General features: G+C 56.3%; 10 protein-coding genes across 10 annotated transcripts; 6 read left to right on the plus strand and 4 right to left on the minus strand.

Annotated features, from left to right (window-relative positions):
• Window positions 1-412: 412 nt before the first annotated feature.
• J7T54_005599 (Smr domain-containing protein -like protein) lies at window positions 413-2,122 on the plus strand (the record flags this gene model as incomplete). The annotated part of the gene is made up of 3 exons (XM_051504035.1): window positions 413-442; window positions 522-1,158; window positions 1,206-2,122. The coding sequence occupies 3 exons, from the start codon at window positions 413-415 to the stop codon at window positions 2,120-2,122; spliced, it is 1,584 nt and encodes a 527-aa protein (XP_051364426.1).
• A 197-nt stretch (window positions 2,123-2,319) lies between these two features.
• Window positions 2,320-3,182, minus strand: J7T54_005600 (uncharacterized protein; the record flags this gene model as incomplete). Its single annotated transcript, XM_051504036.1, has 2 exons — window positions 2,320-3,080; window positions 3,137-3,182. 2 exons carry the CDS (start codon window positions 3,180-3,182, stop codon window positions 2,320-2,322), a joined length of 807 nt encoding a protein of 268 aa, XP_051364427.1.
• Window positions 3,183-3,741: 559 nt separating this feature from the next.
• Window positions 3,742-5,319, minus strand: J7T54_005601 (NADH-ubiquinone oxidoreductase 51 kDa subunit; the record flags this gene model as incomplete). Its single annotated transcript, XM_051504037.1, has 3 exons — window positions 3,742-3,914; window positions 3,971-4,958; window positions 5,017-5,319. The coding sequence occupies 3 exons, from the start codon at window positions 5,317-5,319 to the stop codon at window positions 3,742-3,744; spliced, it is 1,464 nt and encodes a 487-aa protein (XP_051364428.1).
• A 332-nt stretch (window positions 5,320-5,651) lies between these two features.
• J7T54_005602 (trimeric LpxA-like protein) lies at window positions 5,652-6,269 on the plus strand (the record flags this gene model as incomplete). Its single annotated transcript, XM_051504038.1, has 2 exons — window positions 5,652-6,038; window positions 6,141-6,269. 2 exons carry the CDS (start codon window positions 5,652-5,654, stop codon window positions 6,267-6,269), a joined length of 516 nt encoding a protein of 171 aa, XP_051364429.1.
• A 194-nt stretch (window positions 6,270-6,463) lies between these two features.
• On the minus strand, window positions 6,464-8,055 carry J7T54_005603 (Hydroxyacid-oxoacid transhydrogenase-like protein; the record flags this gene model as incomplete). The annotated part of the gene is made up of 3 exons (XM_051504039.1): window positions 6,464-7,529; window positions 7,577-7,968; window positions 8,023-8,055. 3 exons carry the CDS (start codon window positions 8,053-8,055, stop codon window positions 6,464-6,466), a joined length of 1,491 nt encoding a protein of 496 aa, XP_051364430.1.
• A 1,364-nt stretch (window positions 8,056-9,419) lies between these two features.
• On the plus strand, window positions 9,420-10,144 carry J7T54_005604 (uncharacterized protein; the record flags this gene model as incomplete). The annotated part of the gene is made up of 2 exons (XM_051504040.1): window positions 9,420-9,820; window positions 9,877-10,144. The coding sequence occupies 2 exons, from the start codon at window positions 9,420-9,422 to the stop codon at window positions 10,142-10,144; spliced, it is 669 nt and encodes a 222-aa protein (XP_051364431.1).
• A 453-nt stretch (window positions 10,145-10,597) lies between these two features.
• J7T54_005605 (uncharacterized protein) lies at window positions 10,598-11,856 on the plus strand (the record flags this gene model as incomplete). Its single annotated transcript, XM_051504042.1, has 2 exons — window positions 10,598-10,631; window positions 10,832-11,856. The coding sequence occupies 2 exons, from the start codon at window positions 10,598-10,600 to the stop codon at window positions 11,854-11,856; spliced, it is 1,059 nt and encodes a 352-aa protein (XP_051364432.1).
• A 1,542-nt stretch (window positions 11,857-13,398) lies between these two features.
• J7T54_005606 (Exocyst complex component-like protein) lies at window positions 13,399-17,965 on the plus strand (the record flags this gene model as incomplete). The annotated part of the gene is made up of 2 exons (XM_051504043.1): window positions 13,399-16,997; window positions 17,050-17,965. 2 exons carry the CDS (start codon window positions 13,399-13,401, stop codon window positions 17,963-17,965), a joined length of 4,515 nt encoding a protein of 1,504 aa, XP_051364433.1.
• A 368-nt stretch (window positions 17,966-18,333) lies between these two features.
• Window positions 18,334-21,453, plus strand: J7T54_005607 (uncharacterized protein; the record flags this gene model as incomplete). The annotated part of the gene is made up of 1 exon (XM_051504044.1): window positions 18,334-21,453. One exon carries the CDS (start codon window positions 18,334-18,336, stop codon window positions 21,451-21,453), a length of 3,120 nt encoding a protein of 1,039 aa, XP_051364434.1.
• A 463-nt stretch (window positions 21,454-21,916) lies between these two features.
• J7T54_005608 (putative ubiquitin fusion degradation protein C12B10.01c) lies at window positions 21,917-27,717 on the minus strand (the record flags this gene model as incomplete). The annotated part of the gene is made up of 2 exons (XM_051504045.1): window positions 21,917-22,263; window positions 22,317-27,717. 2 exons carry the CDS (start codon window positions 27,715-27,717, stop codon window positions 21,917-21,919), a joined length of 5,748 nt encoding a protein of 1,915 aa, XP_051364435.1.
• Window positions 27,718-27,732: the final 15 nt, after the last annotated feature.

Genomic DNA, 27,732 nt, shown 5'->3' on the forward strand with positions numbered 1-27,732 from the left:
CGTCAAATCGTTAATTGTGCCCCGCCCTCTAGACGACAGGAGACAACGCTATCGCGACGGCTCTCGGGCACGTGATGTCAGTCTAGATCCCGATCAGGCTGTCGAGTCATTGATGCGCCGGATCAGTCGCTGAGATGATTTATCTTATACATAATCCCACATTGACGACATTTATTCAGGATCTAGTCTGAACGTCGAAATCGACAAAGGATTCCTGTGAAATATTGAGAGTGCAACGGTGATCTTGAGCGACAATTTCGAATTCTTCCCTTCATCATCAATAGCTCGGCTTTTGTTGATACTTGATCATGCGATTTTCGGACTTCTACACATCGAGACACTCTATTTGGAACCCCTGCTGAAGCTTGCTGACGGGGGGCAAATTACAATGGCAGCACTGTCAATGAATTCAATGGATGATGTTCCGCTCAACAGGCTGATTGTGAGTTCGCTCGGCGGATGAGGGCTGCATTGTAACCCGAGTCCAACACTTCTGTCCTCTTTGCGACTAACATGCTCAGAAATCATTCCACACGCTCCTTGACGAGCCCCTCGTGGTAGCCATTGCTGGCGATCATGATCTGACCACTTCCGCTGGCTACAATGCTGCCGAGCAAACGCTCAAAGGTCTCTCCCAGGACGTGGTAATTGAGGAGGCTACAGCGTTCGATCCGAGCGGCGCCTCGGGCCTAGACGACACGCCGGCTCAGGGGATTCAAGACCACGCGTCTGCAACAAGCCAGAGCAATGGAACGTCGTCACATCAGCAACAAGCTTCTTCAACGGATGCATCCTCCACAGACCGCTCCGAATATATCCCTCAGCTCACGTCATTCAATGACGACAGCGATGAGACTAAGTTTCTCAACCTGCGAAGTATGTTTGGCGACTTGAAGGATATCGACATCCGATACGCGCTGCAAAAGTTCAATGGCAACTTTCAGGCCGCTCTTGACAGCTTACTGGATATTCAGAATCGCATCTTCGAGGGCGAGAATGTCAGGGGCATAGACGCATTCTTCGATGACAGTGAGGAGCAATCAAGTAGAAGCAAAGGGAAAAAGAAAGGCAAGAAGCGCGCGGGCAAGGCTGCGGCTTTCGACTTGGACGTCTCAACCAAGGAGGTGCTGACGAAAAATCAAGTGAAGGAGCTCAAGCGTAGGTTGACTCCTTTGTTCACGGCACTCGTGCTGACCGCAATGCAGACCAAGATGAGATAGCCTTCCTGGCCGACCACTTACTTCAACCCTTTGACCACGTATCAGACGTGTACTATCGGAAGAAGACCTCCAGCGGCGCGACGGCCGCTGCGATATTGGACCAGTACAGCGACCTTGGGATTACCTCTGAAGATGAAGGGAGCATTGCCACCGCCAAGCGACTCGCTAATGAGCACCCAAAGGTGCCTGAGCGATATTTTCTCACTCTGCTGCAGGTCACCGACCAAGGGACCCAGGACATCGCGGCATTGCTTAGCAAACACTTCACCAAGAACCCACACAAAGAGCGACTTCAACTCACTCATCTCATGACCCCATTACCAAATGAAGATTTGGAAGGTCATGCGGGTTCACTGCCCGGCAGCAAACCACTGACGCCAGGATCAAGCAAGTCCCCACGTTCCGAGTCGCGCGCCTCATCTGGTGGCATGTGGGATCATGCGGAGGTCGTGAAGCGCATCAACGATGCTAATCGCTCTCGTCTCGATGCTTCAGCCCAGAGCACAAGCATGATCCGCAAGGGAGGCCATTACCGCCAGGGGGCAGTGGTGTACCATGAGCGCGCGAGAGAGCAAGCTCTCCACTCGCATGCCATGTCCTCGGCTGCTGCCGACCTACTCGTCGACAAGCAAAGCAGCCGTAATAAGATTGACTTGCACGGCGTGAGTGTGCGTGATGGCGTGCGCATTGCGAGAACCAGGGTCCAAGCCTGGTGGGATAATCTGGGCGAATTCAGAATACGCAAGGCGCGAGAGGACCCTTACACCGTGGTCACCGGCTTGGGCCGGCACAGCGCCAGTGGCGTTTCCCAGCTTCGGCAGGCTGTGTTGGCTGCATTATTCCAGGATGGCTGGAAAGCGTCTGTTGAAACGGGCTGTTTTGTCGTCACCGGACGGCGTTGAGCACTGTGCGGTGTTTTGGATTTAACAACCAAGTCATGAAAATATGAAGCATTGTGTGGCGCATCTAGAAGAGTATAATGTGGTTTGGGTATAGAAATAAGTGCTGTCTATAAATTTCAACATACAACTCTATTATATCCAAAATCATCGCCCATCTAGATAGGTCGTTTTGGCACCTCTCACCCCACAAGGGTTATTCAGGTCGTTTGCAACTTCTTGCCCACCTTCCACCAGACCTCCGTTCCCGTCAAGACTGATGTGAGGAACATGATGATACTGGCTCGTCCCCAATTCTGCGTGACCCATCCCAGCGCCGTAGCCGGAATGACCAGATCCATCACATCAGCGGCAAAACGAAAACTCAGTGTCGTCACCTCGTCCTTCATCTTCTTGGAGTGGGCCTTCTTCTCATCCTTCCTTCGCTTCCTCTCTTCGCGCAGTCTCTCCTCGACCGTCTTCCCATCCTTCTCCGCCGACGTGCCGTAGCCGTCTCCTGTGGCAGGTACGGGCTTGTACGCAGAGAGCCTGACCAGCTTGACTAGCGTAGAACAGGCGGACAAGAGTAAACCCATGAACCAGAATCGCTGTGCCTCGAGATTGATCCCCAAAGCTTCCTTGTAGCCAAACACCTCGAGGCCTTCGATCCTGCAGAGATCCAGGACCGTGATGGTCTCGAGCATTCCGAAGATGCCAAGACACGTCGCCGCGTGGGCGCTGAGCCACGTGTCCAAGGCCTTTTCTTGGCTCATGTACAGAGAGACAGACCTGGAGAAGGTGTCGAAGAAGCGGAAAGTACGCAGCCACCTCCGGACGAGGTTCAGGTGCGACGAGGTGGACGAAAGCGTCGCGAGCGTCGCGAGATGAGGGGTGTAGGATGTCAAGTACTGCAGAAAGGCAGGGTACGACGTGAGGATCATCATGAATGACTGGGCGAGACGCATCAAGCGCTCAAGCCCGGCTGCTGTTGTCAGTGGGCAGATCGAGACACCATCAAACGGGGGTGGTGGTACACACCGTTATCAACACCAAAGGCAACAAAGTGCTCATAGAGACCAGTCATTGTGACGGCTACACCTTTCAATTTGCCTGTGCGACGTGATTTTCAGGTCAAATACCGGTGAAAGGTTATCTTCCTTAGGTCGAGTCGACGTTGATCAAAAACTTTTTGATCAATTTCACAAAATATGATAAGATTGCGAGAGCGATATCGTCGGTGAAGATGGATGCTGGGGTGTGGATCCGCAGCGTGGCAGGTTGGTGATCTTACTGGCGCCCCTCCTCGTCGTCCACAACGGCAGAACCTCAAGAGCAGTCTCGAAAGGCTGTCTAGGACGACGACTGAATGAGCACAATTCCTCTTGGGGCAAACTGTTGAATCGTGTGCGGATGATCTTGTGAGGCGCTATAGTCGTGTCACCCGTGCACCTATGTCGCTTGAGTGATGATGAAGCCGTATTCTTAGGTACTTCACGGTCAACTCGAATGCTTTTACAAAGTAAATACACCACCTTACATGTGGCAGACTATGCAGAACTATGTAGGTACACGGACGTGAGCCCAATCAAACCGCGCCTCCCTCTACAAGAGGCCATTCTTCGCGCAAAAGATCTAGTCTACGCCTATTGTCCGGGCGAAGTCAGCTTTCCATGCGCCCGCGCGTCGTGCTCCAAACCACCGGCCAGTGTCTGGTGGCCGCCGTGCTGCTCTGCGTACGCCTGCATCCTGGCCTCCAGCTCGGGCCGGAAGTGACGGATGAGACCCTGAATGGGCCAGGCGAAAGCCTCTCCCAAAGCTGCAAACCCGTTAGTACACATCACCGATTACCTCAAGAGAAAGAATCCAACGTACCGCAAATTGTGTGACCCTCAACCTGCTTGGTCAGCTCCTGGAGCATATCAATCTCTCTCTCGCGGCCCTGGCCCCTCTCGAAACGCTGCATGATCTGCTCAGTCCACTTGCTGCCCTCACGGCAGGGTGTGCACTGTCCGCAACTCTCGTGACGGTAGAAGTGGCTGAGACGGCTGATGCCACGGACGACGTCGGCGCTCTTGTCCATGACGATGACAGCGGCGGTACCAAGACCACTCTGGCTGTCCTTGAGCGCATCAAAGTCCATGAGCTGGTCGTCGCACACGCTCTTGGGGAGGATAGGTGTCGATGAGCCTCCAGGAATGACAGCCAGGAGGTTGTCCCACCCACCCTTGACACCGCCGCAGTGCTTGTCGATGAGCTCCCGTAGCGGGATGGACATCTCCTCCTCCACGGTGCACGGGTTGTTGACGTTGCCGGAAATACAGAAGAGCTTGGTACCCTGGTTGCGCTCACGGCCAAAGCCCGCGAACCAGTCACCGCCACGGCGGCAGATGGTGGGCGCGACGGCAATGGTCTCGACGTTGGCCACGGTGGAGGGGCACCCGAAAACACCGACGGCAGCAGGGAAGGGGGGCTTGAGACGGGGCTTGCCGGGCTTGCCCTCGAGGGACTCGATCAACGAGGTCTCCTCGCCACAGACGTAGGCACCAGCACCGCGGTGGACGAACACGTCAAAGTCGTAGCCAGAGTTGCAGGCGTTCTTGCCAATCAGGCCGTCCTGGTAGGCTTCGTTGATAGCACGCTGGAGGACAGCAGCCTCGTGGATGAACTCGCCACGAATGTAGATGTAGGCGGCGGTGGCGTTCATGGCACGGCCAGCGACGAGGCAGCCCTCGATGAGTTTATGAGGGTCCTTGCGCATGATTTCGCGGTCCTTGCATGTGCCGGGCTCGCCCTCATCGGCGTTGACGACGAGGTATCGTGGCTTGTCGTCCTTGTCCCAGTCCTTGAAGTTCATGAATGACTAGTTTGGTCAGTGGAAAGGCCCCAAACACACAAGGCTGTGTATATTGACAACGCACCCATTTCAGTCCAGAAGGGAAACCAGCACCACCGCGACCGCGCAGACCAGACGCCTTGACCTCGCTGATGATCCAGTCGTGTCCCTTGTCCAGGATCTCCTTGGTCTTGTGCCAGTCTCCCATTCGCTTCGCGCTCTTGAGGTCGGCTGGGTATCGTCCATACAGGTTCTGGAAAATGCGGTCCTGGTCTCGCAGACCACCATAGATTCGCTTGGGGGTGCCATCCTGCACGGTCGCCAGGCCTCTCACGGCGGTCCGTGAGAGGGTAACGGCCTGCCTGGTCGTCGCCTTCGAGGACAGCATTGTGTGCGGTATGTTGTGCGAGCTCACGGCGGGTGGCGTCGATTGAAAGGTCGAGGGAAGAAAGTCGTGACGATGCGGCACTTGGGAGTGCTTTCGCGGAGGTCAGAATAATGGAATGGCGTGGCTGTGATTGGTCAATGCGCTTGGCCGACTATTCAGCGCCACCGTTAGCCGGTACTTATGGTAGCAGCGCCATGGCGGCGGGGTACAAGTCATTCGCACCAGACCTGTTAGTGCGGATATCACTGATATCATGGACTTTATCACGTTCGGAGCTCCATGTACTCGAACCACACCACAAAGGCGCCGCCGACAGCAGCGACATCGACGATATGTCGACCGCCAAACGCCAGTCGACCGTTCCTGCTGGACCAAAACCCCCGGTCAACTTCTCTTCGACAGTTACCATTCCGAAAGACGCTGTTCTCCAGGGTACACACTCCATCACAATTCAGTCCGAAACACTCATCCATCCTCGTGCACGGCTCGACTCGAACCTCGGCAGCATTCTGATCGGTCGACGCAGTATTGTGCAAGAGCGGGCTCAGATCGGCGTGGAACCTCAGAATATCGACACTGCCATCCGAGGTGGTGTCTCTTTGGGCGATTATGTTGTGGTCGAGGTGAACGCTGTCATTGAAGCTGGTGGCACTGAAATCGGGGACGGCTCCGTGGTTCAGGTCGGCTCGCGCATTGGCAGTGGCGCGAAGATTGGAGAAGTAGGTGCAAGTACCATGCCATCGTGAGTTAAGCTGACCATGGAGGACTGCACAATCGCCGCCAGAGCGACTGTCGCGCCAGGTACGGTACTGCCAGATCAGACTGTCGTCTTGTCGAACGGCCAACAGCGTGCCGACAAAAGACTCGCGGATGCTCGAAAGCTGGGCACTTTGAAGCAGATCAACGTCGTCAGAAAGATGATACGCAACGATCAGGACAAGTTTAAGTGATGGGCACTTAGGACTGCCTTGGCCGGCGCACCATGCCGCCCTACGCAGTTTGTCGACGGAAGTTCAGCTTCAGTCACAGACATCACGTTCCCGTCCATGCAGCGTGCGCTGCCCCTACTACTTGAGGATCAAGTTATCTCTTCACATTGATACTACAACCTCCCAAACATGAGCACAGCCTCGCCTCTACAGACTCAATGCGACATTGCGTCCTCAAACAACCGCCTCAACTGGTCCTTCTCGGCCTCCAACTCCGTTTCCAAACCAGGCGCCAACTTGATGACACGATGCTGTGGCAGTGTGCCTTCCACGAGCGCTTCAATATCTCCATTGGAGAAGCCCAGGTCCTTGATACCTCTTGGCTGGTCACCCAGGTCCGCTAGAAATTTGGTAATCGCATCGGCCAGCACCTCGCCTGCGCTTTCATGCTTCACATTCGAGATGTCCACGCCAAAGGCCTCGGCAGCTGCCAGATGGCGCTCAGGGTTCGAGGGTGCCGTGAAGCGGAAGACGGCCGGCGCTGACACCGCGACCGAGACACCGTGAGGGATCAGGTCATGGTCAATGTCGTAACCGTTATGCCTGTAGCCCGGGTTCTGTCCAGAGATGGGGTACGACATGCCGTGGCACAGGTGCACACCGGCGTTGCCGAAGCCGACGCCAGCCAGCGTAGCAGCGAGGAGCATCTCGCTCTGCGCCTCGAAATCATCTGGGTCGCGGATCGCGCGAGGGAGATACTTGATGGTGCTCTTGAGCGCATGGAAGGAGAAAACGTCGGAGATAGGGTTCGCGCCTTGATATGCCGGGCGGTTGATGGGGTTGGTTGGGCGTGGGGTGCGCTCGTAGTACGGGATGGCAGTATAGGACTCCAGTGAATGACACAAGACGTCCAGTCCCGAGCTCGCCTTGACAGCGGCAGGCATTGTCCTCGTGTTGATGGGATCGCAGATACCCAGCGTAGGTTTGAGGTTGCGGTGCGCGACGCCTGTCTTTGCGCGCTTGGAGACAAGATCGAATATGGCTGTGCCTGTGGTCTCGCTGCCCGTGCCGGCTGTCGTGGGTACGGCGATGAGAGGCCTGAGGGGCTTGTCAATTGGGCGACCCTTGCCCAGTGGTGCATTGACAAAGTCAAGAAAGTCGGCGTCGGGATAGCAGTAGTAGAGGTTCATCAGCTTGGCCGTGTCCATGACTGATCCGCCACCCACGGCGAGGAAGGCGTCGGGCCCATAGGGCTTGACCCATTCGATCGCCTCTTTGATGCTACTTCGAGTCAGCATTGAACATGGTCTCGCAAAGTTTTGACGTACGAATGGTCCTTGGGCTCAACCTTGACATTGCTGAAGACCCTGAACTCGATACCCTCCCTTGTCAAGCCCTCCCTCACCTGTTTCATGGCATCCAGCTTGTCCACCGTCCTGTCCGTCACAACGCAGACCTTCTTGGCACCTAAGTTCTTGAAATCCATGCCGACTTCCTTGGTGACGCCTGGGCCAAATCGGATGGATGAGGCAGCCATCTCGAACGCATATTCCTTCTGCTCAGCGCCGGCAGGCGTGGCATAACGACGAGTGTCCTTGAGGTGGCTGAGAAGTGACGAGGGATGCTGATTCTGGTGGTATCCGGGGTTGGAATGGCAAGGGCAGGAGGGAGGATGAGTGTATTGCACAGTTCTCAGGAGGGACGCTGCCCGCTTAGCCGCCTGTTGCTGCTGTTAGCATTGCCAGGTACGGAATCGGCTCGTGGTTGAGCTCACATTGGGCGCTATTCTGATGAAAGGGGTCGACATGGCGACTTTTCAATGATGTCCCGCAATTAGTGAGTACGAGATGGCGGTAAGTAGATGAAGAAGAAGAAAAAGAAAGAAGTAGGCGTCAACGACTGAAACAGAACCTCGGCCGTGAGGAAAGCGATTGGAGTTGCGGGGGAGAGGCATCATGACCATCGGATCCGATGCTGCATGTTGGAGACAATGTGGAGGCGCCCCGAGCTAGTGGAAATCCCCGACCTCCCCGGCTTCAGTAGATCTCTGGGGGACTTTCATCATCTCCTTGCCCAAATCCGACGTGTGTGCCTACCCTGTACGGAAGAGAGAATCCATACACGTTTGCCGCTCCTACTCTTCGATCATCCTGCGGGTTCATATTTTCTCTATCACATGGAATTCATCAGATGATGAATACATTGGAGGAGTTTTATTTGTGATAGATTACATTCTTCTCCTTTTATTTGGTGGAAATACATCACCGTTGTCAATGGATTTTGCTCCAATGATTCTGTTGATGGCTGAGTTTTGCGGGAACCCAGTACGGAGCGATGGTCTGTGACGAAAAGATATAGCTAGAGGCGCGTTTAGGAAAGCCTCTCTAACTGTACGCGTCGATTCTAGTTTAAGCGGGAAATGTACCCTGGGTGCAGTCATTGCAGTCGTACTGCGTACATGTGCCACTCGCGGCAAAGCTTGACAACAATCGTCAACCCGTCACTAAAGGCACCGGCGGTACCTCTGCACGTTCAATCTCTCAAGTCGACGGGACACACGCGCCGCTGTTCAGCACCGCTCCGGTCGCTGACTGGAACTCATGATACGGATACAGGCTGTCACGGGCGCAGACCTCGATTCCTAGACATTGACCGCACAGGCTGGACTCGCTGAACTTCGGAGTCAGAATCAGCCGGCTTCATCGCAGCGAAGCCGAAAAAAGATACAATCCATCGAAATTCGAAAGCGGAATCAACACACCCCGCAGCGTCTGAAGCTGGTAATGACCGATGGGCGGGTCTCGCCGCCCGTAAGGCTGACGGAAGTCACAGAACTCCCTCTCAAGTCTCCATTCTGTGCGACAATGGATCGGCATGCATAGACATGCGTCAAAGAGGCAATGAAGCCTCCTTCTACGGTCTGATTCGTCAAGTATAGTCGGCCCCCAAGACTTCCTGGTTGTTGTGGTGTTTGACGTCCTGCGCTGACGCGGCCGTCGCGTACTCGCCGGGTACCGGCCCCCAGCACACGCTGACGACGTGGAACATGTATCGTATATATATACATGTACCGTCCAAGGCCAACAAGACGCATTTTGATTGCGCTAGGATACTATTCACCATTTCACCTCATCTCATAGCCGTTCACCCCGACTTTTGAACATACCGACCATGTGCGAGAACGACATCAACAAGAGTCTGCGATGCATTCTGCTCGCGCTCTATGTCCCGACCTTGACGCTGTGCATTGCACACAGCGTCATTTGGGTCGAATGTCCTCTGCCGGGCGTGGGCATCATGCCCGCGACATTCTCCTTCATCTCGTCCGCGGTCCTCCTACTTCACGGGCGGAAGCGCCGCAGTGGTGAGGGCGCAATCGCACTGCCACTGGGGGGCAACGTCTTTGCCCAAAAGGCCAAAGTGAACCCTCTGTTTCTGTTCCTTACTGACGCCACGATTGGCGTGCTGACCCTGTTGATCCTATGCTTAACGTGGGCGCTCTACCCTTGGCACAGCTGGGGTGCGAGAGGTGCTGTGGCTGCTTATGCTACACAGCCTTTGATTGCAACCTTGTGAGTATAGTCCTCTGTTTATGCAGACTTGTTCGACCTGACCACTGTATTTCTAGCCTCATCCACACGTGGCTCGCCGGCAAGAGCTTCATCAAAGTCGTCAATACGATCGGCGGCCTGTGGACCAGATCAGTGCCTGCTGTCTGTCCTCACTGTCGGGAGTACTACAGTGCGACCCCGCCCGAGCAGCTCATGCAGCAGCAGAGGGGCATCAGTGCCACGGCTGGCGATGCAGAGACACAGCCATTGTATCGCGATCCCAGTTTCGACGCGGATGCGGCAATGCGCCCTGACGCCAATGAGACGGACAGCCACAAGTCCTAAGGAACTGCACAGACGACTGGATTGGCGGATGGTATATATGAGGTGTAGTGACAGGCAGTGGCAGGCGAATAGGCGATAGGAGAAGGCTTTGAGACTTGAGATGATGCGGCTCTGGTTGAGTCTCTGGATTCATGCATATAGACGAAAGGTTCAAGATGTCTTACTGCAAAAAGTCTAGGCGACCATGTTAGTTGTTCTGCAGGGCACTGCAGGCTAAGAACCAGATATACACGCAGGGTCTGATACCTGACAAATACTTCATTATGTCGAGGCAGAGCCAAGCTATCAGGCAGCAGCGGACGAGGATTGCCGTGCAGATATCCAATAAATTCATCATGATTGCTTGAATGAGTTGAGTACATCCTGGTTGTTGCTGACGGCGAGTGCCGACAGGATCAAGAGTCAAAACCGAGTTCGAAGCCGAGAGCCGAGCTCAACTGACAACATATCAACATGACTCAACCGGTCAACCCCCATTTTCCAAAACGTAAGTATATTTTGAGGCCAATGGCTTCACCATTCCACATTAGCTATCCTCAGTTACCTCTGGAACCCCATATCTGCCCAGAATGCCTCGTATCCGGGAGGTTCTCCCCAAGTTGCGCCTCGGGCGATGGCCTACCGGGCCACACAATTCACTTACAGATGTCCCCGGGGTACTCGTCCATACGCAATCACTACACTCAGATGAGCACAGCGACACAAACACTGGAGTGACGACCATTCTCCCGCGGAAAAACTGGGACAAGTTTTCCTCATTTGCCGGTTATTTCACCTTCAACGGCGCCGGCGAGATGACATCCTCCCACTGGCTGCACGAAACCGGCATCCTATCCAGCCCCATCGTTCTGACGACCACTTCTGCGATCGGAGACGCATACAGGGGCATTCTTGAGTATTGCTACAAGCACTGTCGCGGCGAGGATGGTGAGATGGGTCTATTCATCCTGCCCTGTGTGGCGGAGACCTTTGACGGCTTCCTGAACGACCAGTCCCTGTTCGCGGTGACACCGGCGCATATCATGGAGGGCATTGAACGAGCATCCTCCGATCCTGTCGCCGAGGGAAACACGGGTGGTGGTACGGGCATGATCTGTCACCGCTTCAAGGGCGGGACGGGGTCCAGCAGTCGCACCGTCAGGGGTTTCGACCTCAACGGCGAGGAGACGACGTACACTGTTGGTGTGCTCGTCCAGGCCAACTATGGACCGGCCGAAACTCTGCACATTGGCGGCGTCCCCGTGGGGCAGATCATCCAGGACGAGAACAAAACCAAAGAAGATCTGGCCCGCACACCGAGGAAAGACGGCAGCATTATCGTCGTCATCGCCACGGACTGCCCCCTTCTCCCTATCCAGCTCCAACGCCTGGCGAAGCGTGCCACAGTGGGGCTGTCCAAGGTGGGCGGCTACGGGAATAACTCATCGGGAGACATTTTTCTAGCCTTCAGTACGGGGAACAAGATCCCCTATCATGAGATGAGCATGGATGGCGGAAATGTGGTGAACCCGTACGAGCCGGGGCCGATGCAGGTGAGCATGAGCGACAATGACACGGTGAACGGTCTCTTTGAAGCCGTGGGTGATGCGACTGAGGAAGCCATCTACAATGTACTTTGCATGGCCGAAAGCATGACGGGATACAAGGGGCGGCACGTTGACGCGCTGGATCTGGACAAGGTGAAGAGGATTGTTGAGCCAAGGCTAGGGTGAGTGACTGTAGAGGAGAGCATTTGCTCCATGAAGAATGTACTTGCGCAGCCTGAGAGTGCCCACTAGTGAATACGCCTGCCTACCTTGACCAGAAAGAATTGCTTCCAAATACTTGGACTCTTCAACGGCCAAACCGGCTGCGTCGTTCGAGGATGGCAGAAGATCGAGGATGAGGTAGGGCATGGCGACGCTGTAGCTGAGGGACTGCACACGTGTGCATCGGTCGCGACGGCTCTATGTCGAACCACGAGTTGGCTTATGAAGATATATCAGAGACATAGGAGGCTCTTTGTCCGGAATTGCCCGAAAGCACTGCTCCTCGACGCGCCTTTGACATGAGCACTTCATCGTGGCGCGAAGCCAGCGGATCGACTGTCGCGATGGTGTGGCCGATCTGTCATCGCCGCAATCGACGCTCTTGCATGAAATATGTACTTGTATGCACTCGGTGTGGTGGTGCGAATGCGACCAGTCGTCGGGCTGAGAGGAGCAAGGATCGCGCTACACCTAGTTGGTCGAATCTTGAGAAGTCGCTTATCCGAGTGCGAGGCTCAATTTGTCGCTCGCATTCGATTTCGCTGGTGTGAGAACGACCCTCATGCTTGCACGGCTTCATGACACGATGAACACTCATGATTGACGAACAGCAAGTCACACAAATGAGACATACATCAAATGTATTTGAGGACCTCAACCAGTGCGAGATATGTAGTCAAACAATAGCACTTCCATACCATCCCACGAATAGCCCCCAATTCATCATGCCTTTCGAAGTCATCGTTGCTGGCGGTGGCCCAGTGGGCCTCACAGCCGCCCACGCCTTGCACAGGGCCAACGGGTGTCAAGGCATAATGTGTGCTGGCCAGCGATTGGGTCATGCACTGTAGTTAGAAAGGCGTTCCGAGCGTGAACGGGTTTGCAATAATTCAACTTTGTGTAGTTATCGTAAGAGAAGCAAAACAGGTCAGGTCAAACAAGTGCGTTTGCTGGGTTTGTTTCGCGAGTTGGGTGAAGATGTTGGGTAAAGACAAAATCAAAAAGTCCACCATTTCCGTCCTGTTAGCAATGCAGCTGTAGCAACATGGTGCGCTTAGCAGTTCAATCGAAACCGCGTCGGGGCTTCCCTTGGGACGCATAAGTTGAGAGAGACATGGATGATGATCACATATAGAGAACCGTGTATACGTACATCCGTAATTGAAATCTTGAGAGATCTTGTAGCTCAATTTATGACTAGAGCTGTCTGCAAGGTACCGCGTTCCGGGTAGGCCAACCGCTCACACACCAAACAAAGCGTTCCAGCTGGGCGCGCGCCACAGGCTCCAGCCTCCCCAAGCAATTGAGGTGGCAGTGGCAGTGGCAGTGGCACCCGACTGGACATGGCCATAGCCCCCAGAAGCTACTGTACGTAGCTCGAGCACCACCACTCCCAATCGCTCCTTAACCAAGCAGTCAGTGCCTTTGCAAGCAGCACGACGACATGCCCTCGGGGTCGACCAAAACACTAAACGCCCCTTGATGACCGACCCGACCTGAGCGCACATGGACCGCGGCAATGGCGCCGGTCCTCCTGGAGGTCCCAGCAGGGCCGAGCGATTCGAGGACGAGAAGCGGCGCATCATCGAGACGTGCTTCAACAAAAAGGACCCCGACGGCTCCCTCCAGGAGACATATATCACGCACATTCGCATCGTCGAGTTCTCGTCCCACCCGGCGTCGCCACCGCCCGCCAACGCGCGTGCCCCCGAGGCCGAGAAACCACGCGTCATCATCATCGCGGTGCGCAAGTCCGGCCGTGTGCGCATGCACAAGTCCAAGGAGAATCCAAACGGGACCTACTCGATCGGGAAGACGTGGAATCTGGATGACCTGACGCGGATCGAGTCGTACACGGCCCCCAGTGTCTCATGGGAGCACAGAGAATCCGCGGGGGAGACGGGGTTCCTGGTCTCGCTCGGGAAACCGTACTTTTGGCAGGCACAGAGCGACAAGGAAAAGAAATTCTTCATTGCGTCCATGATCAAGATCTACGGCAAATACACGAGCGGAAAGGTGCCTGAGCTGGTAGGTTTCGATCAGAAAGAGCTGGACCAGGTGCTTGGCGCTGGCAAGCGATATCCCCCTCCTCTGCAGCGGCAGCAGAGCAACCAGACGTGGAGCGCCTCATCCGCCGCGACAGCCGTTCCACCCCCTTCTCTGCAGCGACAGCAGAGCAACCAGACATTTGCCTCGTCCGCCGCGACAATCGTGCCAGATGCCTCGAGCCCGGTGCCCTCGGCCCTCACGCCAGGCCAACCCCCAGGCCAACCCCCAGGCCAACCCCCAGTCCAGCCCCCAGTCCAGCCGCCCAGTCAAGGCCAGGCGCGCAGTCGCAGCCGCAGCCGTGGTCCCTCGCCTGGCCGCGGCCCGCCCCCGTCGGTCACTGGTGAGCCACCCTCGAGGCCTCAGCAGTGGACACCACCGATTCGAAACACGGCTGGTGGTGATGGGTCACCCGCCGGCAGCATTGACTCTACCACCTCGAGGGAAAGACCTGGTATCCGGCATGCCAACCCCAACAGCCGTAGCCAAGAGTCAGTTGCGAGGTCGTTCGCGACGGCACGAAGCGAGGATGTGCCGAGCATACCACCGCGCTCACGCAACGGGATGCAGGGCCCTGGTGCGCCTGGCCGCTTCGGGGATCCGTCAGAGCCTCCCACGCAGCCTCTACCTACTCCTCCTCAGCAGGGTCAGGCTCCATCTCAGTCACGATCACAGTCATCGCTAGCCGGGTCCAGGCCGAGGACCCCCCGCGAAGAGCAGCCCTCCGCGCCCGAGCGTCGAAGGCCACCAATGGATCCCACGCGTCCACAAGACCGTGATTTGGTACCGCCACCTCTGTCGGCCAAGAGGGATGTCGCTGGCAGAGAGTCTCCAGCGCGAGACACGCCACCAAGAGCCTCGACACCCAAGGACCCGGTGGCACCCCCTCCGCGCAGCAGTGAGCGCATGTCACCTAGGAAGGACTCCTTGAGCTACAGACCAGGCACCGCGACTTCCTTGGCAAGCACAATACAGGACCGTAGCACTCCACCGCCATCGTTCAGCGCGGCGGCCAAGGCTGAGTCTCCTCGGCCAAGGGAGCCTGTGGCATCACCGCCAGCACCAGTGACCTCGCCCGAGCCGGAGGAGGCAAACACAGTCAAGAGTGAGGCGTCAGCCCCCTCGACACCCATGAGCGAGCCCATGTCACCACCTGAACCACCGCCTGTACCGGAAGAAGAAGCACGGCCTGGTCTGGGACCCATGATCAAAGCGCAGAGATCAAAGGGCGAGATTGCTGGCGCATTCCGCAAAGCGGCGTCGGCTGCCGCCATGGCCAATGCATTCAAGCCGCGCCCAGGAGGCGCTGGCGAGAGGCTTCGTCAAGCCGCGCAACAAATGCAGAATAAAACGTCCGACGAACCTGACGGCATCACTGGCGTCGTCCCGGCACCGCCAAAACCAGTGCCAGAGCGACCCAAGTCAAGAACCGAGCGCGAGGCCACTCCTGAGCCTGTTCCTCCCCCAAGAGCACCGCAGCGTGCCTCCAGGGTCCCCGAGGTCAAGATCTCGGTGCCGACCTCCAGCAGCCGACCGCCGAGTCAACAGGGCCCCGTCGAGGAGCAGACCAAGGAAGCTATTGCCGTGCACGAGCTCGAGCCACCAAAGCCCCCGCCGCGTAAGTCGCTGGTCGCCCGGCAAGACGCGAAATACCTCCAAAGCTTGGGCATCGACCCGATTGTCCTCGACGGCCGGAGCGAAGAGTTTGGGACCTGGCTTGACCATTTTGGCTGGATCCCTGGCCAGCAGATGCAGTCCTGCAACATGGAGGAGATGCAGTTCGATCTGGAGCGTGAGATCAACAAGGCACAAGCTGGTGGTTGGCTGGCTCGCTTCCAGGAAGAGGATGACCGCGTGGACGCAATCAAACTAGGGATCGATGTCGCCATCTCCGAGTGTGAGGAGTTGGATAACCTTCTGACGCTGTACTCGGTGGAACTCTCCACCCTGTCCGAAGACATTGCCTACATTGAAGCGCAAGGTCAAGGTCTGCAGGTGCAGACGGCGAACCAGAAGCTGCTCAAGAAGGAGCTTGAATCGCTCCTCGAGACATGTGCCATCACCAGCACGGACCTCGACCCTCTACGCCTCGCGCCAATCGACCACCTCCGCGGTCTGGAGGACGTCGAGCAGGCATTGGTCACGCTGTACAGGGCCATGGCCAAAATGGACGGAGCGCACAGTCTCAAGGCTAGTCCCACCACAGCTCCTGATGGCAGTGGGCTCAAGTCGGACTTTGGTGACATGCGAATCGTGCAGGAGAAGAAGGAAATGTACATCCAAGAAAGCTCCAGCTTCATTCGTCGGCTACTCGAGTTCATGCCTCAGCAGTACGACCAGGCATTTGCTGAGACGAAGCGAGCCATGGAGGGCGCCCTATCGAAGAAGGCCGATGTAGCCCACCACGACGCGGGGCGAGACATGCTGTGGCGGTACAATCCTCTGATGCTCTATACTCGATTCGCCGAGCGCGGCAGCTGGGATGCCCTGGTTGCCATGTACCAGGAAAAGGGAGCGCCCATCTACAAGAACGAGTTCCTGACTGTCATTATGAGCTGGAAGAAGAATGCTCGCAAGGTAACGGGCGGGGAAGCCGAGCTGCTATTCACTTCGCAGAGCGAGAAGCAGCAGGAGAACGTGGCGACGGCGGCGAGAAAAGCAACCGTCAAGCGAAGCCAGACACTAGCGCGAGCCTGGCGATCGCCTTTGGCCGATGGCAACAGCAAGGGAGAGCGTGACAAGGCCGCCAACGATGGGCGGAGCTTCCCATACGAGGTGTTTGCCGGCGTGCTGGATGATCTGCTCCCTCTCGTCGAGATGGAACAGAACTTTATCATTGACTTTTTCCACGCCACGACGCTCGAGCAATCTGATTTTCCCGATTGCGTGGCTGCCGTGAAGCCTCGCGACCGTCGCGGCGGTGACTTGAGGCGCCACCGCTTGATGGAGCCTGACCGTGACCTGGCGAAGAGGGTCACGCGCGCGATGGATGTCATGTTTGCATTCCTCGATTCCGAGCTCACGAGGCTCATGGAATGGGTTATTGGGCAGGACCCCATGTACGTGGAAATGATGCCCCGTATCGATATGGCACTAACTCTTGTTGTCTAGGCAAGCCATTGGTGTCATGGTGACCGTGGAGAAGAAGCAGGCCGAGATCTCCCAGTCCAACCAGGACTTCCTCAATACCATTTTCCAGAAGCAGCACGGGCTCCTCAAGGGTCGACTGCGCAAGTTTGTGGATGACCAGGTCCGCGCCATCGAGGACACCAAGGTCAAGATCAAGAAGCGCAAGGGCGTCATCTCCTTCATCCGCGTCTTCCCCCACTTCTCGACCGCCGTGGAGAACATGCTGACTGGCGTCGACACGACGCTGCCCATCCGGAAGACGATTGACAACGAGTACGACCGCATGCTCAAGTCCATGTTCGACTCGCTCAAGGTCATTGCGCGCGAGAATCCCGCGGTCGGTGTCTCGATGGGTGGTGCGGACCCCGAGGACAAGGAAGCGCTCAACTTCCACATTCTCCTCATTGAGAACATGAACCACTTTCTCGAAGAGACGGACACGCGTGGTCTCGAGACGCTCGAGACGTGGAAGACCAATGCTGAGACGGAGTACCACGACCACATGGATCTTTACCTTGCCGCCGTCATGCGTCGTCCGCTGGGCAAACTCCTCGACCACCTCGAGAACATTGAGGCGCAGCTGCAATCTGGCAAGGCACCCGTTTCCATTGCCGCGCAACCATCCAACTCCAAGAGCATCTTCAACAAGGTCCTGGGCCAGTACGATGCCAAGGAGGTGCGCAAGGGCATCGAGGCGCTGCGCAAAAGGGTGGACAAGCACTTTGGCGACGCGGACGATCCGGCGCTCAGTCGTGACCTGGTGGCCAAGGTGCTGCGGGAGTGTGAGGGGTTTTACGGGGATGTGGAATCGAGACTCGGACGAATTGTCACGGATATCTACGGGGGAGACGTCTTGTTTGAGTGGCCCAGGGCCGAGGTCAAGGCTGCATTTAGGTGAGGCGGCTTGGGCGTAGCACAAAAGATGTACAACACGAGATGGAATGAGTCACGAGCGATGAGTAGTTTGCGTCTGGCGGAATGGACAGGCCTGTCTTCTCTCTGTTTCGTGCTCATGGTGAATGAGAGTGTTGTGGGGATGGTGCGTCATGCGGGATGCGGACGCGCCCTTCCATTAAAGGTACGTACCTTTTCAGGTACCTAACGCGATAGACGCGCCCAACACCAAGAAGACCCTTGTGATTCTGCCGCGCCACCTCACTTCACAGCATAGACCACTCTGTCCGTACCACTGTCAACGGACCTTTCCACATCTCATCGTCCAAACAATTCTTGAAAAGTTTTGTTGACCGATGTAAGCCAACAAACATGCCGCCATCGACCCGTTCAGGCGGTAAAGCCCCTCCTTCGCGCGTCTACCACTCGACGCCGACCCTCAAGCAAGTGCAGTTCCCAGCGCGACGGCGCGTGGCGAAGAGCTACAGCACCAAGAAGATTTCACCTCGGCTCGACGAGCTCCCCGATAGTGAAGGCGATGGTCTCGAGGACGAGGAGGTCGAGGAAGACAAAGAGAACGGTGGCGCCAGCAGCAGCAGCAGAAAGCCAGACAGAGCCCTGGCAAAGGGGAAACAGAGAGCAGGACTGAGGGACCCAAAGCAGAAGACACTCACGCAGATTGATTTTGTGTCGAGCAGCAGTCTGTCCGACGTTCCGTCCTATGCAATGTCAGAGTCGGAGCCGCCGACGCCTAAGAAACCCGTCGTGAGCGGCAAGGGCAGCAAGAACAAGACTAAGATCAAGACCACCGCGACTGCGAAGAAGACGAAAACGACAGCGACTAAAGCGAAGAGGCGACGCACACTGGGCGACGAGGCTGAGGAAGAGGAAGATGTGTCCGACAAGAAAGGCAAGGCCAAAGGCAACGGCAAGAGGAGAAGGACGATGGGCGACACGCCCTGGCACACGCAGACGCTCACACAATATTATACGTGCGATGCTGTTGTTCAGGACTCGGAGGACGACGAGGGGTTCGATGACTGGCTGGCGGCCAGCCCTAGTAAGCCCAAGAGAGCGGGCACATCCCCGAGAAAGGTCGATCTGGCAGAGTACGACGCGGATCCGACTGAACCACCCAGACGTAATGCGTCCGCGGCGAAACCCAAGAAGATCACATGGACCGAGGACCCGTCAGCTTATGCGGCGGACGGCAAAGGGCCCGAAACTCCAAGTAAAAGGGTGCGTCCAGAGAGCTCTGCTTCAAGTCCGGCTTCCGTGCCCAGATCGATAGAGCTTCTGTCGCGCTACGGAGCCGCGAATGACAAGCCCACCCCTAGCAAGTCGTCGGGTGTTATCAGGGAACTCGGGTCGCTAGAGATGGTGAGAGTGGGAAAGATGGTCATCGAGGACTCGTTTGGCACTGCGAGCTGGGACTCGCCGGTGCGCCCTGTCGGTACGCCCCTGAAGGATATCACCGAGGATGTCGTGGGCGAGATGGCCAGCCCGTCGAGAGGACGGGGCAAGAGGCGCATGGCTCTTGGAGCACTGGACCACGGGCGAGAGTCCAACAAGGAGAACCAAAGCGTGAAGAGTGACAAGGATGATGAGAGTGACATGGGCATCACGATGGAGATTCCTGATTCAGATGAGGAGGAGGACTTCTCTGAAGGGGACGACACCATTGTTCCTGGTATGCACCAAGTTGAATCTGAGGTGCATCATGATGAGGTACAGGAGATATCAGGGGGGGCTCAAGGAGCATCCGTGGGGAACGATTTCGATGAAACCGTTGCCCAGTGTGATCAAGCGCCCGTAACCGAGCAAAAGCCCGAAGGAGAGAAAGCTGCAAGCACAAGCACCAAGAGTCAATCTATCGAGACGACTGATGCCTTTGAAAGAACGTCCAGCGAGGTAGCTGAAGTTTCTCAACCTCTCGCGGCCGACATCTCACAATTCCCTACGAAAGAGGTCTACGGAGAGCAAAACAATCTGGAATATCTGGTTGAGAGCACCTCCGAGCTGAGCAGCGCGCCTCCCACCGAGGAACTCCAGCCAGAGCAAGGAGCAACCAGCCGCATCCCGCAATCGTCTACCGAAGCACCGCGAAAGACACCTAAAAAGCTTCAAGTCATCATCGACGACAACCCTGTTGAGATCCAACAGCCCCTCTTCGTTGACGACAGCGAGGACGACGAAGATGAGGCCGCAGACGACGGCGATTACAAAACTGGACTCGAGACGCAGCATGCCCTGGACGAGCTGGCCTCGTCCACGGACGACTTTGCCAAATCCCAATCCTCCCGCGAGCCAACCTCGACAGGCCAGCAGCCTCAGCACTCTACGCCGCCCACCGAGACATCCTTCCAGACACCGGCTAGAAGACTACGCAAGCCTCTCGGCGCGGTTTCGCCCGGCAGCCTTACACAGCCTCTCGAGTCGCAGCGCCTACCGCGCAACATCATCCAGGCTCTGGTGGGCGAACCAGACACCACCACGGACATCCTCATCCCTCTTCCCCCCACACAGCTCGCCGCACTCATATCCGGGCACTCACTGCACGTTTCTTTCCCCTACAGAGTGCCCGTGACTGTACAGAGGCTTTGGTTCTTGAGCGATAACCTGCTCCGCTACGGCGGTATCACGCACCCTGATGATGAGGCTGTCAACGCAAGCGGGGAGAAACAGTATCGGTACTACGTCAGCCAAGTCGTTGAGCTGAATAACCCGCATGATGAGGAGTCTCTGCGCCACGAGGAATGGATTTTCGGGCCCGTAGGACGATATCAGTATCTGCAGCCGGGACCTATCCAGTCCATCCTCGCCAATCTTCAACGGGCGCTATTCAGGGACGATGCTGTGGGAGAAGCATCGGACGACGAGGACGACGAGGACGAACAGCCGACGCAGGAAGTCACCCACCCCGCAGTCTCGTCACCACCCCCTGCTGCCACTGGCGATGGACCAACGTCAGCCAACAGCAGCTTCTCCATCTCCCAACAAGTCGAGGCACAGCTCATGTCCGACATGGCCACGCACAACACCAACCCGCCCTCAGATGCTGCTGCTGCAACCCCTGCTCCACCAGCCGGGGACGACGACATCCTCGTCCCTTCTACACCTCTCAAGCGCCGCACGCAGCACCTCAACGCTGACAATGACACTGTGGTGCGCGCTTCGCAGGCCACGACGGCTTCGCAGGCTTCTACGCCCTCGCAGACACCGAGACGCTCGGCCAGAGCAGCCAGGACACCACGACCTGCGGCCCCGACGTTGAGACGGCCTGCGACGCAGAGCTCTGGCAGCACAGTCGCATTCCCGGAGCTCTCGTCCCCGCCATACTTGATGAACGTGTCCTCGGCAGGGCGTGATGGGTCGCTACTGTTGCGTTCCTCGCAGCTACTGACTAGAAGTCAGATGCTGCCCGACAGTCTGATCAGGGGGGACGACAGAGCGCCGCCCGTGATGTGGGACTCGGATGGCGAAGAATCGTGACTGGCTATTTTCACCAGCTTACATTACGCGAAACGGCCATGAGAGCTGTTACATAGCATAGCGATATACGTATATATTGTATGACACATTCACGCAGATTATCCACACGCCACAATAGAGATAACGCCGATATTGATGACCAACGCCGATGATGCTTGCAGTCTAATGTTACGAGTGACCGGTGACCATCACCTACTACTAAAAGCGACACAAGTAGGCGTCCATACTCACGCCTAGGAGACATAAGCCGACCCTTCCAGAAAAGAGCCATCATTACGACAGAATCAACCTGACGCCTTACTGTGCCCTCAAATGCTATTCCGTCGCCGCCAGAAGCTGGCGTTCTCCTCCGCCGCTCATAATTGCCTCTGCCGAGGTCTCGCCGTTGCTTTCCACACCTTGCTTTCGCCGCAGCGTGGTCGTGGCGATGGCGCAGCTATATGCTTCCGCCCTCATTCTCAATTTAGGATAGGTGGAAGGCTCCCTGTCCCTCCTTCATAGCTGTTGTGAGCTGTTTTCTCATAGCTTCTAGGCCACTGTAATCCGGCAGCTTCAGGTAGTTGACGCACGTCATGACGCTGGGCAGGTAGTCGTCGGATGTGTATGGCTCCTCGCTGGGCTTGCGGACGACTGTGAAAATTGGTGTAAGGCTCTTGAACCCTCCGATAGGCAACTTGGGGCTGCCCGTAGTGAATTGTAAGAAGTCGCGACGTTGCTCGGCCGTAAACTCGCTCATCAAGTGCAAGAGGTTGCGCACACTGGCGCTGTCCATGTTGTACCCGTGATCGGCTTTCATCGAGTCAAGAAGGGCTGAGGAAAAAAGGTTAGCTGTGGATAATACTACTGTTAGATGGATCACTTACTCTCAAGCGACCAGTCTTCGTCGGCCTTGCCAAACAAATTGACCAGCTCGTCTGGCGTGAAAGCACTAAGTGCCGAATAAGGGAAGACGGCTGAGAATCCAGCACGGAAAGCATCAACCTGTCGTCGTACGCCAGACTCCAAGGTAACATCGACTACCTTTTCGAGGTAAGATTCGACGTTGTCGATGGTGACACGCTTCTGGGCCCCGCCCTCCTCTAATTCGATGCCGGGGTAGCCAGGGAGCGTGAAGTCGAGGCATAGATCCTCGAGATGGACCCCGTCAATGGTGAGCTTTTCCAGGTCCGCCACCTTTTGTGCAGGCGCGCGGCTTGGATCCTCATCAATCTCCTTCTTAGCTAGTGCAAAGTTCTTGATAGTCATCAAGGAGCGGGCCAGGCCAGCATCTACCATCTTGACGGAGGCCAAAGAAGGCTTCACGCCAGAGGACGTAGTTTCTCCAATACGGAAGAAAACTGGGTTGAAATGTATGTCGATAATCCGTGAATCAATCATTGATCGGGCGACGAACTTGCCAAGAGTCTTGAACAGGTGAAGAACGCGCTCGCCATTAGGGGTGCTCAATTCGCTCTCACTCAAGGGCCGAGGGAAGAGACCAGCTGGGCCTTGTACAAAGTCAGACGCTTCGGGTGTGTCCGAATCGCGCCACAATGTGAGCTTCTTCTTCGAGAACTCCCGCGATACAGTGGAGTAAAATTCAAGAGTAGGTCCAAGTCCCGTGCCCACTTCTTCGAAATATTCTACTTCGAGGATACTCTGTGATGCGCCGTACAGATCCATGACCTTGATGGCAGCCTCGAGGATCATGCCACGAGATATGCGCACCTTCTGACGCTGCATGCGACCCAAGGGGGGGCGATCGTTCATGCGATCCCGCCGGTTGTCGTTGTCGTTAGCTTGGGTGCTCTGCCATTTGGCCATAGATCGAGCGTATCCAAAGGATGTAGACTGCAAGAACAGATGGCGCGTCTCAAAGGGGAAAAGGAATGGGTAAAGGCGCGCCAGATCCTCGGACCACCCCGGGAGACAGTTGCTCGCCACGATGAGGGGCTCTTCGAGCTGCCGATTGAGTTTCGCCGTCAACTTTGTGTTGACAAACTGCGAAAGCGGCTCACGTTGAAGGTCGATGGTCGTGCCGCGGTTCTCCAGGAGCACATCCTCGACATTCGCATTCAAATCGTGCAGAACGTTTAGCAGCTGCAATATGGAGTTGGTTGTTGGGTGCTTTGTGAGTGAGGCCGGCATTCCACTCTCTGAACAGCCGGGTTGCGTGGATGATTGGGGTTCTCCAGGCGGTGGCGGTCCAGGTACCTTCTTGAAGCTGATCGTGAAAGTAGACGACCACAAACTGCGGCCTACACCAGGCTGCTGGGGGTTCTGGCTGACCATGACGGAGTTGTGAACTGCACGGTATACGGTCATCCAATTGGGCAGCGTCTTCCCATCTAAGGAGAACTCGATGTGCCAGTCATCGGGGGTAGACTGCAGGGCAGATGCGTAAGAGGCCCTGGCGGCCGAGCTTGCAGAAGGAGGAGGCGTGCCTCGCGCGCCGCCCTGGGTGCTGGCTGACCAAGGGAACGCAGGGCGAGCAGCAAGATCCTGGGGCGCTCGCGGTATTGGGACACGACTTCCGCTTTCCTTGCGCGCCGTCACCTTGCCACCAGTAGCAACCTCGACGTTAACAGCAGAGGGGTCTCGCGCAGGCACATTGTCGTCTTCGTCTTCGTCGTCCATCTCGTCTTCCAGTTCGCCGACCAGCGCATCAAGAGCATCATCGTCTGCCATGCTATCGTCCTCGTCATCAGTCAATTGCTTCTCATCCGCGCACTCGAGGGTGTCCTGCGGTCCGTCACCGTCGGCGGCAGGTGGCTGCGCAGTGTGGGCTCCTTCAGCGGCAGGTTGCTTCCGCGATGAGCGTCTGGCGTTGCTAAGGGTGCCTGCTGGTGTATCGTCTCCCTGTGCGGCAGAGCGACGATGTGCTTTGCGCGAGGACTTTGCAGAAGCCGAGGCGGACGTGGATCCGGGCGCGGGTACGGGTGGAGGTGGCGGAGGCCCAGCTCCGGTAAGGAGAGCTGAACCGAATCCCATGCCAGCAAGTCGGCTATCGGCAGAAGCGCCTGGGTAGGGCAAACCGCCCGCACTCGCCATGGCCGCAAGCGCGCGACTGAGACCGTCACGGCGCGCGCGGTGGCGATCGGAGACCGGGACTATTCGTGGCCGTAGATACTCCTCCAACGATTTGAGCGTTGCAATAGCTTGAATCGTGACCATGATGTTGCGGTAAGGTTTCGGAATATCAGATTCATCATCCGCTGTCAGACGAATCCGGATTTGTTTCCCCAGCATGGACGCTGGATTACTGCGGTTTCCGTCGAAAGCGTTCTGATGAACTGTGAGAACCTCGAAGTGCTCTGACCTACTGAGCAAATCTTGAAGCTTGTGGACCATGACGCTGAAGGGGGTGACGGGCGAATCAGCCGTTGCTGTTTTAGGCCTCGATCGCACAGTGTAGCCCATAAACACCTCCAAGAAATTGCTCTGAGCCTCACGCGTCAGATTCTGGTCCGGATTGCTGAAAATGGCCAGCAAAACACGGACAAGTCCAGAAGCAAGCAACTCGGCGCTCGTAATGCTCTCCAAGACGTTGGAGTCGAAGTGAGATGCAAGCTTGTGTAAAAGTTCTTTGCCCCGAGAAGGCCTCAGATCGCTTGCCGTCCTGTTGACGTAGAACGACTCCAGATCACCAGCGAGACTAGTGAGGTCGCCAAGGATTTCATTGGCCTTCTCCTTGTCTTGCTTGACTGCGTCCTGCCGTTCGTGAGTTTCCACAAAGTTCTTCGTCCTCTGACGGATGACGTCCTTGAGTGACTTAAATGCCGGATGTGCAATCGGAGGGTCCACGGACATGGTCGATGCTCGAGAACTACGCTGAGAACCGCCATCCACGTGTCGTTCTTCAGGGTCCTCTTCGTCGTCATCGTCGTCATCGTCGTCGTCATCCTCCTCATCCTCCTTTCCGTCTTCATCCTGGTTTTCATGGTGATCCTCGTCGCCGCCATCGTCATCAGAGGTGTCCTCGTCGGCCGCACTATTGGACGAGTCGTTCATCGCCTGATCTTCCCTATTGTCTGGATTCGATCTCTGAACACCGATTTGATCGCCCTGTTCAGACTTCGCCTTGTGGGTGTCTTCTGGTACTTCTTGGTTGGCGAGAGCTGTGATCTCGGAGAAAACGCCCTCTCGATAAAATTGATATCGATAAATGCTCCCCAACCTATCCAGAAGAAGTTCGGCGCCTTGTAGTCCTAGTAGGACAAGTGCGGGATTGTCTTGTTGCGACAAGATCGAGGCCAAGAACGAAGCGTACGGGACCGGAATCAGGGCTTCGGTCAGAATGGCTTGATCCAAATTGGAAAGCATCTTGAGCTGGGCCGTAAGGACACGCTGGCGCACCCCGAGATTGACAGTGCTGGAGTACGCGTCGGTCAAAGTTGGGAAAAGAATAAGGGCAAATCTGCGGACCTCCATCGGACAGCCTTTCAGGAGCTCAATGCGTTTCTCGTTGTTCAAAGCCACCTTGCGGTGACGGTGGCGAGAGCCCCGATCGGTAGTAGACGAAGTCACAATATCGGTAACCTCGTTGTCGGCAGTCTTTGGCAGACTAGGCAGTAGCTCGCAGACAACGTTGAGCGTCTCCAAAATCTGCTCGCGTGGGCGATGGATCAGAGCCTGCATAATGACAACGCTGTCGAGTTTGGAAGCCACATCCTCCGTACCAGCAGGGGGGGAGACACCCGTCAGCATCTGATACACCGTGTCAACGATGTTTAGCTTGAGCAGCTCAGCCGATAAGCGGGGGCTTGCTCGTGCAGTGAGAGTGAGAACTCGCAAGAACTGAGTGTGAATGTTGGACCCGACGAGGTTGGATGTTCCTGGCACCAACAAGCGTAGGACAGCGCGAAGCAAGTCGACGCTCACCAGTTCTTCCAATTGCTTCGGCTGGTGGCCAAAGGTATCCACTATACCCGATACACATAACGATGCCTGCTCTACCACACGCTGATCGCTGCTTCCCAGCACATTGAGAAGGGTAGGCATGACATCCCGCACTGTCGTGAAAGAGTCGTCGGGGATGTTCCGGCAACAGTTGGCTGCAATTGTTACCGCTGTCCTTTGCGTGCTTGTTGGGAAAAAGTCGAGATAGGAGAGACAGGCCGTCAGCCCGCCCTCTCGAATGATACTAGCCGGGTATTCGTAGGAAATCTTTTCGAGAGTGCTTAGAGATTGCTCGGCCAGGTCAATAAACGATATCTCCAGAAGCTTTGAGCAGAGCACAGGCACGGCGCCCCCGTATACCACGTTCGCCACGCTTGCCGGCAAAGCCTCCATTAGGTTTGCAAGGCATCGACACGAGAGCAGCATAACTTCGGGGCTCTCCTCCTTATTCATCAAAGGCACCAATTCTTTGACGAACTGATCTGGAGAGAAGTGGCCGGACAGATTGTCCTCATTTGACACAAGGAGGATTTCGGAAAGCTCCTGAAGAGCGATCATCTGGACCGACAGGTCGTCCTGGCGCAGATTGTTCAAAAGGTCTCTGAGGCGGGATGTGAAGCCAGACATCATGCCAGTCAACGCCCTCAATGTTCCTGAAAGGCCAGCTGCTCCCGGTCCACCGAAGAAATCAATCTCATCGTCGTAGCGACCGTCGTCGTCGTCATCGTCATCTACCTCATCATCATCGCTACTGTCGTGATGTTGGCTGGGATGCGTGTCGGCCGATGGCGGAGCTGGCGGGCCGGGACTGCTGCCCTTTTCGTCATTCGTGCCCGTCATGGGAGTATCTTCGTTGGATGGGTTCGTGTTTCGTTTGTTTCGGCGTGTTGAAGAGGATGGACCGGCTGGGGAGCTACCTGATGGGCCTGCAGGTTTCTTGCTCCGGCTAGATTTCCTGCTAGATGAGCCAGACTGCGTCACCTGCTCTGATGAGTTTTGGGCCGGTGGAAAGCCACTGCTGTGTGTCAGCTCCAAACTGGCTCTGATCTGGGGTGTGACATACTCTTGGCTGTCCATTGTGCCGAGATTCTTGCCCTTTTTGCTGTTTCTCTTAGAGGGCTTGGAAGTATCCGCAGCTGCTACACCAGTTGCGGCGGTCTTCTGCTTCTTGGAGCGTCGGCCCGAAGTTTCTGGATTCCCCTTGCCGCTTCTTGGTGGGCTAGTTTGCTCGGTCTTTCGCTTACGGCTCGATGCGGCTACTGGGTCCGCCGGTGCGGCCGTTGCAGGCAGGGGGTTCGACTTGGCAGTCGAGGCAGTCGAGGATGGTGATTGATCTGCCTGCTGGGCTGCCTGGCGAGCCGATGATCTTGTGATTCTAGGTGACATGAGTGATCGGGCCTC

Source organism: Emericellopsis cladophorae (genome assembly GCF_022114955.1).
Source record: "Emericellopsis cladophorae strain MUM 19.33 chromosome Unknown NODE_7_length_695568_cov_118_814649, whole genome shotgun sequence".
NCBI lineage: Eukaryota > Fungi > Ascomycota > Sordariomycetes > Hypocreales > Bionectriaceae > Emericellopsis > Emericellopsis cladophorae.